At 37.4% G+C, this 11,293-nt stretch overlaps 1 protein-coding gene across 2 annotated transcripts in view; it reads right to left on the bottom strand.

Moving 5' to 3' along the window:
• Positions 1-1,336: 1,336 nt before the first annotated feature.
• Positions 1,337-11,293, bottom strand: part of FAM20B (FAM20B glycosaminoglycan xylosylkinase) — a 50,885-nt gene continuing 40,928 nt past the window's right edge. For both annotated transcript variants that reach the window (XM_053693960.1, XM_053693961.1), the window contains exons 7-8: positions 8,469-8,528; positions 1,337-8,376 (exon numbers count right to left, since the gene is read on the bottom strand). In XM_053693960.1, the coding sequence (XP_053549935.1) occupies positions 8,145-8,376; positions 8,469-8,528 (292 nt within the window). In that variant the 3' untranslated portion in view covers positions 1,337-8,144. The remainder of the gene's footprint in view (positions 8,377-8,468; positions 8,529-11,293) is intronic.

Here is an 11,293-nt window from a genome sequence, read left to right as displayed (position 1 = left end):
AGGTTCTCTTGTGTCTGATGACCGCTGCTTAATAAATACTGACCGCAGGTTCTCTTGTGTCTGATGACCGCTGCTTAATAAATACTGACCGCAGGTTCTCTTGTGTCTTATGACCGCTGCTTGATAAATACTGACCGCAGGTTCTCTTGTGTCTGATGACCGCTGCTTGATAAATACTGACTGCAGGTTCTCTTGTGTCTGATGACAGCTGCTTGATAAATACTGACTGCAGGTTCTCTTGTGTCTGATGACCCCTGCTTGATAAATACTGACTGCAGGTTCTCTTGTGTCTGATGACCCCTGCTTGATAAATACTGACTGCAGGTTCTCTTGTGTCTGATGACCGCTGCTTGATAAATACTGACTGCAGGTTCTCTTGTGTCTGATGACCGCTGCTTGATAAATACTGACTGCAGGTTCTCCTGTGTCTGATGACCCCCTGCTTGATAAATACTGACTGCAGGTTCTCCTGTGTCTGATGACCGCTGCTTGATAAATACTGACAGCAGGTTCTCTTGCGTCTTATGACCGCTGCTTCATAAATACTGACTGCAGGTTCTCTTGTGTCTGATGACGGCTGCTTGATAAATACTGACTGCAGGTTCTCTTGTGTCTGATGACGGCTGCTTGATAAATAATGACTGCAGGTTCTCCTGTGTCTGATGACCGCTGCTTGATAAATAATGACTGCAGGTTCTCGTGTCTGATGACGGCTGCTTGATAAATACTGACTGCAGGTTCTCTTGTGTCTGATGACCGCTGCTTGAGAAATACTGACCGCAGGTTCTCTTGTGTCTGATGACCGCTGCTTGAGAAATACTGACTGCAGGTTCTCTTGTGTCTGATGACCGCTGCTTGATAAATACTGACTGCAGGTTCTCTTGTGTCTGATGACCGCTGCTTGATAAATACTGACTGCAGGTTGTTGTGTGTCTGATGACCGCTGCTTGATAAATACTGACTGCAGGTTCTCTTGTGTCTGATGACCGCTGCTTGATAAATACTGACTGCAGGTTGTTGTGTGTCTGATGACCGCTGCTTGATAAATACTGACTGCAGGTTCTCTTGTGAGAACCTGCAGTTGTAGTGCGGGAGAAGGCTTGATAAATCAAGCCCAATGTATTCAACTAGCTCCCAGTGTTTAACCCTTTGCAGAATATTGTCAGAGGGAGAATTTAAAAGGGTGTAAATATATTATAAAAATAACCTAGTAAGTATACACACATATATATATATATATACACATACACACACACACAGTCTAGGGCGTATGTGATACATATAAACCCCTTTTAAATACAAAAACAGTACACAGGAATCAAACAACCAAGAGAAATAGTTTCCATTTATTTTAATAAAAGATTTGACGTTATTCCTCTGTTTAACTCTCAGCTTGCACCACACAATAGCAAGCGTAAGACATTCCTGTACCCAAAATCTTACTTCCAAAATGTGTTATACAGTAGCTCATAGTCTCTAGACAATGTACATAGCAGCTTGACATGAACGCTCCAATGATACATACTGTAGATATAGGATCTGTAACTAAACATACAGTGGGAGGGAATCTGTTATGTCTTAGAAAGGCTGACAATTCATACAACTGTTTTATGGAGATTGAATACACAATATCTAAATCTTCAAGTCATATTGAATCAAATGATCATTTTACCTGCAGATAAAAAACCACGTATATTAAAAGGGACATTAACTTTTCTATAAATGCATTTATCATTGCAATGCAAAGATCTGTAATTTCATTATTCAAAATGTGCATTGTTTTGCAGTCCAGAGACATATCCCTTGAAAAGTGTACCAGGGTTATGAATCGGGTAGTAGGATATACTTCAGCCTCTATGGGGGACGGTGGGAAAACTACAATTTACAAGTTTAAATTACAAGAACAGCAGGTATAATACATAAAGAAAAACTACTGCGCATTGTAAATTTAAAGAATTATTGCATTGTCTGTTTATTATGTGTTTGCAAATTATGCATTGTGTTTTAAATAACACATGACACATATATACGGTCAATAGGATTTTCTTATTGGCTTAATTTGAGGAATTTGGGTTTAATGGAAATTGAATTCCGTTTCACATCTAGAAGAAACCATTTTATTAACATTTATTATTATTTTGTTGTTACCCTGTGCTGAACCCACCCCCCAAACAAGACATAAAAAAATATAACCTTTTTCTGCTTGTAGAGTGTGGTCCTCATCCACTAATAGAGTTGTGGTTCTTTTTCAGCCATTGATCAATCACCCTAAGGGCGTTAAAGTCCAGAGCTAATAGGATGGCATAGAATGTCCTAAAGCCGTTAACTGGTTAAAACAAAAAACGTACGCATACAAAAATAATTTCTTTCGGATAAAAAAAATAAATACTTTAAAATGATAGTAAATCCTAGTGTTTGTGAAACGCTAGGATTTACCAGTGGAACAAATAAATGGGGAATTTCCGTCATGGAGTATAAAATACTTCATGCTGAAAGTTCCTTTATTTGTCTGAAGCGTTCACTGCACTGAGCTCCTCAGGCAGCCCACGGCAGAACACTATTTTGCTGTGACTTGATCTTAGCAGCTGGCCTGCACGACTATTGGCTAAGAGGTGGAAATGTCACATTACAGCAAAATAGCGTTCTGCGGCCTGAGGAGCTTAGTGCAGCGAATGCTTCAGACAAATAAAAGGAGCTTTCAGCATGAAGTCCCCTTTATTTGTTCCACTGGTAAATCCTAGCGTTTCACAAACGTTTTACCATGACTTTAATGTCTCATTAACTCACACTCATGGCTGCTATAAAAAGATAATTGAATAAAAAGGATAAGAGAGATACACAAACATCACATTTTTTATGCTACGATTTCTGATAACTTACTTTTTATACCGGACGATAACGTATTTGGCTGATAGACTTCTGTAATAAACAATGATTATTGACTTTGAAGTGCTGAAGACGGGAAGTACATACACTTAAAGGGACAGTCAAGTGCAAAAAAAACTTTCATGATTCAAATAGAGCATGTAATTTTAAACAACTTTCCAATTTAGTTTTATAACCAATTTTGCTTTGTTCACTTGATATTCTTAGTTGAAAGCTAAACCTAGGAGGTTCATATGCTAATTTCTTAGTCCTTGAAGGCCGCCTCTCATCTCAATGCATTTTGACAGTTTTTCACCACTAGAGGGCATTAGTTCACGTGTGCTATATAGAATACATTGAGCTCACGCAAGTGAATTTACCAAGGAGTGAACACTGATTGGCTAAAATGCAAGTCTGTCAAAAGAACTGAAATAAGGGGCTTAGATACAAGGTAATAACAGAGGTAAAACGTGTATTATTATAACTGTGTTGGTTATGCAAAACTGGGGAATAGGTATTAAAGGGACAATTTGGTGTTGACTGTCCCTTTAAGGGCATATACAGAGTGTTGTGTATATCAGATGTACCAAGTCAATTTAGTAAATCACAGATATAGAATAATCTGGCATAACAAGTTGAAAGACACGAGAAATAATGAGGAAATGTAATAAAATAAACAAAATTACAATCCTTTAGAAAGATTCTTGTGAGCACACACCAACACAAACCAGAAAAGGACTTGATCACTAGTTAACAGAAAGAATTTGCCGAAAACACAGTACTATCCGAATTAGTATCAAGGAAGAAAACCACTGCAGAACCCACTCATAAGATGCAAGATTCACTCACAAATTTTATCAGTAGAATAAAGCATGGAGAATGGCTCAGGCTATGAGTCCTTAATCATGTAACATAGAAAACTATATACAAAGGACTGTTTAAATAGTATCAACAGGTGTAAATCCTCCTTAAGAGATTAACCCATTCCTTGTCTGAATGGACAAATTGGTAAAAGCCGATATTGGTAGCGATCCCCGATGAGACAGAGTTATATTACCTCTAAAACGAAGAAAGGTTACCCTTATTTGGCATGTTGCATAAAGTCTCCTTAAGAGGAGTTTTTTTTTTTATCCATCCTAGAATTGATTGAACGTTTTCTATTTTAACATATTATACCCGTTATACTTCTGTTGTCATCTATTTGATCAAATGCCCCTGTGGGATTGTTTATGTTGGCGAGACCACCCAAAGGGTTAGAAACTGTATTAATCAACATAAATCCAACATTAGAACGGGGAGATGTAACTGCCCCAGTAGCTTACCACTTTAGTGCCCCAGTATTAAGACATTGAGGAGACAGGGAAAACGTACTAAAGAAACAAGAGGCCTTTTGGATATATAAACCTTAATAACCCAAAACAGAGTATTAGCAGTGTAACTAAATGGGTAAAATATGTTATCTTGAGGGTTATAGAGAGTGTATGTGGTTGGAATGATTATATTTCAATTATAATATATCTGATCTTAAATACCAATATATCAGAAAGTGATAGGTATTTTATATAAAAATAATGATCTTATAAATTGTAACCAATGAACATAAAATTACATACAAATACACTCGAAGGCAGCACTACCTGGAGTGTTGTGCAAATGCTGTAAAGGACAAGATCCTATGATCTATAATGACCAAATATTAGTATATGTTGAACATATTAAAGAATCAAGGAACAGTACATTTACCACTTCCAGATATATGAAAAGTAATCGTTCTTAGAATCCAGGGAAGTACCAATAAAGCCTTTTATTTTTTTCAGATTCCATGGTTCCCCCAATCACCTTGATCCGTGGGGTGCAGATACTTTCAGTGAGGTGCGTCACTGAACACTCTCTATGAGGCAATCCTGTAGCGAAAAGAGAAAAAAGCACAACCCCCACATCAAGGTAGACGTTTAAGCTTTATTACACACACTGCATGCGGTTACAAACACTTACAAGATAAAATTGTTTAACCAGCCTGTATCCCAAACAGGGAAGAAGAGAGGAAAATCTCAGCCCGGTTAGAATGTCTCTGGTATAATCCAATGTAAGATCGCCGGGATCTTGATAACCGCATGCAGTGTGTGTAATAAAGCTTAAACGTCTACCTTGATGTGGGGTTGCGCTTTTTTCTCTTTTCGCTACAATATAAACCTTAATATCTCTATATCCAAAAGCAAATAACAGTGGTTTAGAAGGGGCATTGTTTCACTAGTATTTTTATTTTAATATTTTGGTATTATCATTAAGAATATTTATGCAATGTAGGAAGTATTACTTTCCCCCATCTTTTGAAGCAGTACATATAAGATATATATATATATATTGCAAACTTTGTCACCAAGCACTCACGTGACAAAATTTTTCTGCCCCGGTGCGGTGCATATATACATAAATGAGCAATAAGTTAAGACCGCACTCTAAGGACTTGATCCAAAACCACCTCAGTGGTATTTAATTTGCTGTATATATATATATATAATGGTGTTAGGATAGGAATGGGTTAATCCCTTAATGAGGAATTACACCTGAGATACTAATTAAACAGCAGTATATTGTATATAGTGTTCTGTGTGACTTAAATAAGTGCTTGTAGCCCAGAATGTTGTCTATGTTTTATACCACTAATTAAAGGGATGTTTAACAGTAAATATATGCTAGAAACAATGATGTATTCAAAGTAAAGACTAGCCTTAAATTATATTAGTTGTTTACATATTGAAAATATAAGTGTAAAGGTTCTTAATTTCTATGGCGCCACCATGTTTAAACTAGTTTTCTATTTATCTCTGTGTAAACACAGATGTGTGGAATCCCTTTAAGATTATCCTATTTTCCACACAGCCTTGTTTGGACAGTCTCTTTTATTGCCTGTTTTATATCTGTCCCTAATAGTCTTCACCAGGGGAAACCGGTAAGGGGCAACTTAAGTTTAAACATGGTGGCACCCATTACTGTATAGAAACTCAGTGGAATTTAAAAAAGCAACAATGTTCAGAGTTAAAGGGATAGAAATGTAAAAAATGAAACGCGCATAGGTGCTTTTGAATTTGAAATAGAAGCATTTTTGCAATATACTTCCATTAGCAACAATGCACTCAGAGAGGTGGCAATGGTGTCTATTGCTTCTGAAGACTACTGCTGACCCTCTGAAAAAGTGAGGTGTTAGAATACTGGTGCACGGGACCCCTCACAACATATGTGCGTATGCTGCAGAAAAAAACAGTAATATATTTTACTAGAAGCCTTTTTGCTAATGACAGAATACTGTGAAAATGTTTCTATTTAAAATTGAAATGCACAATTCTTTTTTTACCTTTCTAGCTCTTTAAATTGCAGAAAAAGGGGACAAAATAAATAATAAAAGTAAATTGCAAAGTATTCTAACTACACACAATTAAACATTTTATATTAGGATCTCATACTATTTAATATCCCTTTAAAACTGTGAGTGAATGTCGCATCTTCCTTGGTGCTTTCTTTGGATATCCTGGGAGTGTGTGCGGTTACTCCTACAGCATGCACACTATTTGTCTGACACGGGTGCTGGACTGGATTTTTGTTATGTTTGAATTAGTAGCAGGGGAATAAAATGAACAAAAAACAAACAAATATGAAAGCACCATAACAGAGCAGACGACTAAGGCTTAGCTTCCATTGATGTGGTCTATTTTGGAAACTGGTGATAAAAACATTTATCTGCCTTAAAAGAGACATTGTACAATAGATTTTTCTTTGCATAAATGTTTTGTAGATGATCCATTTATATAGCTCATCTGGGAGTGTTTTTGTAAAAATAAATAGTTTTGCTTATTTTTAAACAACATTGTGCTGATTTTCAGATTCCTAACCAAGCCCCAATGTTTTAGCTGTATACTGACGTATACAGACTCCAGCTTGCTCCATTATGCGTATTGGGACTTTTTATTTGCAGGGGGGGGGGGGGGGGGGTCTGCTGTTCCTGCTTTCCCAGCCCCTTTCAGACTAACTTCATCAACACTGCTAAACTGGGAGCTTCTAAGTCAGTTTGTAAAAGGTTTTATACTGGATTTTTAGATCAGTATCTGTGCATATTCTTCTTTATAGTATTGTCTATTAAATGCAGTTATAGGAAAATTGGTGTATACTGTCCCTTTAAAGTCTATTTCCAAACTTTAGCACTTCAATGGAAACTAGGCCAAAGTAGGAAGCGGAAAATACTTTTCATTAGTTTGAATGAAACACTGTTGTAGCTGCCCAAAATAATGCTGAACATTCGGGGTTTATGAAGTGTGTGTATAATAAATAAAAGCAGATCCTGCGTCTAAGTATTTTGCTAGGAATAATGGATCCTATATTAGATTCACTTATCATAAATAATATTTTTAAAAGCCACACGGTTTCCTTGTTCCTTGTGCAGTATTGTACATTTGAAGAGGCTACCTGTAAAAATGCAACAGTCATATTGAGGAGTTCTGTGTTGACCAAAAGGCTTTAACCAAACTACAGTTGGCTTTCAATTTTGGCAAACGGTGGATTAAATGTCCAGCTCTTCGATAGAAGATTCCGCTGCAAATAGCTAACCAACACATTTTTTAATTAGAAAGATTAATGATGAAATGTTCTGCAGAATGCTAAAACCATGGAATAGGAACATATAACCATTAATACCCATTAGATCATTCCATAAATTAATCTAATAATTTAACAGAACTAGATAAAATACATACCCACTGGGTTTGTTGCACCAGATGGTAATATATAAAGTGGCAGCGCCACCCTGAGGACAATGTGCATACCGCATGGTAAAAACCCAACACCCACAGATTTAAAAAAAAAAAAAAAAAAAAAAAAAAAAAAAAAGACGTATCCTTAAACAAAACAAAAAAATCATTATATATAGAACAAAAAAACAGACATCACCAGCAAGGAAATAAATTATGGACTGAAAACATAAAATCTGTCCAAATTATGCACCCACGGAACCGACAAGGGTTCTTGATGTCCGTCTTCTTATAATAAAAAAAATCCCTTGCAGAGTGTCACAAATAAGACAAAACATGGGAAAAGCAAATAATTCCTTAATTTTGATACCATCTCACCACCAGGACGCAAGGCGTAAGACAACTGCACATTTTTGGATCTCGTATTACTGTCTGTGGGTGTCCTGTGCTGATTTAAGGGTTCCAATCCCCACACACCAAGTCTCTAGGTGTACAGCAAACCATTGTTACACCTCCCTAGGTGATACTGATGGGCAGCTAGTTTCTATTGGTCAACATTCTGTCCTCCACCATCACTGTATCCACACCAAACTGGTCTATGCATTGCTGGACAGTTCCCAAAATCCCTTGCAGGCGCCGCTCCAAGGCTTCCAGGTGCGCTTCTGACAGCACCGGATAGAGAGGGTCGTGAGATGTGGCTGCAAGTAGCGCTGAACGCAAGGAGCTTCGCTTCAAATGAGATAGGCGATTCCAAGTGGAGACTCGTATACTGCAAGGGAGGGGAAAGTCGCAAAAAGTGAGGGGAAAAGCAGCATAACAAGTAAAAACAAGAAATAAATAGAAAAATATAGCTTTACTTACATGCAGCACTGGTACAAAGGGGCCAAAATACTACGCTCATCTAGGGATGGATTTCCAAAGCTAAAAACACAAAATATCTTATATTAGACTTCTTAAATAGATAAGTAAAGTGACTACAATTTCTACATGACCAAACCTAGACCTTTACATTATATTTTGCAGGTTTTGCGCAATATCCAAGAAGACGGTTAGAATTCAAATGGTTAAAAAATACACTTAACTCCTACATTTTCATATTTAAAGGGGCAGTCTAATTGAAAATTGTCATTGTTTAAAATATAGATTATACCTTTATTGCTGTTGCCCAGTTTTGCATAGCCATCAATGTTATATTAATATACTTTTACCTCTATGATTATCTGTATCTAAGCCTCTGAAGACTGCCCCTTATCTCAGTGCTTTTCACAAACTTAAATTTTAGCCAATTAGTGCCGATTCCTGCATAACTCCCTAGGAGTGAGCACAGTGCTTTCTATATGGCACACATGAACTAGTACCGTCTGGCAGTAAAAAGAACTGAGAAAAGGGGCGGCCTGCAAGGGCTTAGAAACAGGCAAATATAGAGTTTATAAAGTTCATTTATGATCATTTATTAATATAACAATGTTGGTTATGCAAAGCTGGGGAATGGATAGTAAAGGTGTTATCTTTTTAAACAATAAAATAAATAAAGTAGACGGTCCCTTTAAAGCATGTTTGAAATATTATAAAATGTGTACACTGTGCAATTGAACAGCTGCAAGTCAATCAAATTATTGAAATGTGTAAATCATTTATTCTCCCCCCCAAAAAAGGCTGAAAAAATGGACGGTTGTACAGAACTCCAGATTGCTTATGCAAAAATATACATGGTGCAAGCGAAGAAGCACAAAACGTTTCAAATCGCTGCAATTCTATATATTACAAGATTATTATTTTTTTATTTATTTTTTTAATGTTAGAAAAACAGAATTTATGCTTACCTGATAAATTACTTTCTCTTGTGATGTATCGAGTCCAGGGTTTCATCCTTTACTTGTGGGATATTCTCCTTCCCAACAGGAAGTGGCAAAGAGAGCACACAGCAGAGCTGTCCATATAGCTCCCCCTCTAGCTCCACCCCCCAGTCATTTGACCGAAGGTTAGGAAGCAAAAGGAGAAACCATAGGGTGCAGTGGTTTATAATAGCCAGGGCGGGCCGTGGACTGGATACACCGCAAGAGAAAGTAATTTATCAGGTAAGCATAAATTCTGTTTTCTCTTGTAAGATGTATCGAGTCCACGGATTCATCCTTTACTTGTGGGATACCAATACCAAAGCTTTAGGACACGGATGAAGGGAGGGAACAAGACAGGTACCTTAAACAGAAGGCACCACTGCTTGTAGAACCTTTCTCCCAAAAATAGCCTCCAAAGAAGCAAAAGTATAAAAAAATTTAAATTTGAAAAAAGTATGAAGCGAAGACCAAGTCGCCGCCTTACAAATCTGTTTTTTTTGCAAAACAGTGAAAAAATGCAGCAAACTTTTCGAAATCTTTACAGTATGTACCTAAAGCATTAGTAAGATTGCACCACTAGCAATAAAAACGATTAACCCCTTAATGCCCAAACCGGATCGACAGTAAGCCAAAAAAACGGTTAAAAAAACGTTCAGCACCTTGCCACAGCTCTGCTGTGGCCCTACCTGCCCTTAGTAACCAGATTTGTGGGGAAAAAGCTTCTTATAGGCCCTCAAACTGCAGCCGGACCCTCCATGTGAAACAGCCTGAACTTCTAGTCAAATATAACTGCGCATCTGAGGCGCGAAATTAGGCACCTCCTGCCTCACTACGGCGCTTGTGAGGCCTAAAGAAACACTCCCGAGTGTTTTAATAATAGCCATGTGGGTAACAACCCCTGAAAGAAACCTTCAAAGTGTCTCAAAAAAACGATATTTTCAATAAAAACCGTTTGCCAAGAAAGTAGTGTCAACCAGCATAAACTAGCCCTGTTATGTAAGCTTGAAATTCCATAAGTCTCTGAATACAGCTTACCATTCCCTCATGGGGATATTATCAGTCTTTTCTAGCATTATCACAGTCATCTAGAAATAAATGACTGAACATACCTTATTGCAGCCTAACCTGCAAACCGTTCCCCCCAACTGAAGTTTTCTTGCACTCCTCAGTCCTTTGTGGGAACAGCAGTGGATTTTAGTTACAACATGCTAAAATCATCTTCCTGCCTGCAGAAATCTTCCTCACCTTTCTGCTAGAGAGTAAATAGTACACACCGGTACCATTTAAAATAACAAACTCTTGCTTGTAGAAAATAAAAACTACATTTTTTCCACCACATTCACTTTACCCTTCCGATTGCTTAGAGCAGGCAAAGAGAATGAATGGGGGGGTGGAGTTAGAGGGGGAGCTATATGGACAGCTCTGCTGTGTGCTCTCTTTGCCACTTCCTGTTGGGAAGGAGAATATCCCACAAGTAAAGGATGAATCTGTGGACTCGATACATCTTACAAGAGAAATATTATTCCATTCTTGTTTAAAGGGACATTGCGGTCAAAATTTAAATGCACATAGATTAATTCCATCTTTAAATAGAAACATATTTGCAATATACATCTAAAGACAAAAATCCTTCTAGTAAATGTTATCACTGTTTTAGTGTTAACATTTTTTTCTGCACGTGCATGTGAAGCATAGCTAGATATTCTCAGTGCACCCACATTTTAAATACTGCAGCTGCTCAAATCATCAGTGGGGCCTGTATCATGTCAGCAATTAACAAATGGAGTCATTACCAGATGGTTATAAGCACCTTAGGCTCTCTGAGCAAGTGTTGTGTTTAAAATGCTG

Source organism: Bombina bombina, chromosome 10 (genome assembly GCF_027579735.1).
Source record: "Bombina bombina isolate aBomBom1 chromosome 10, aBomBom1.pri, whole genome shotgun sequence".
Lineage (NCBI taxonomy): Eukaryota > Metazoa > Chordata > Amphibia > Anura > Bombinatoridae > Bombina > Bombina bombina.
This window is presented reverse-complemented; position numbering and strand designations above follow the sequence as displayed.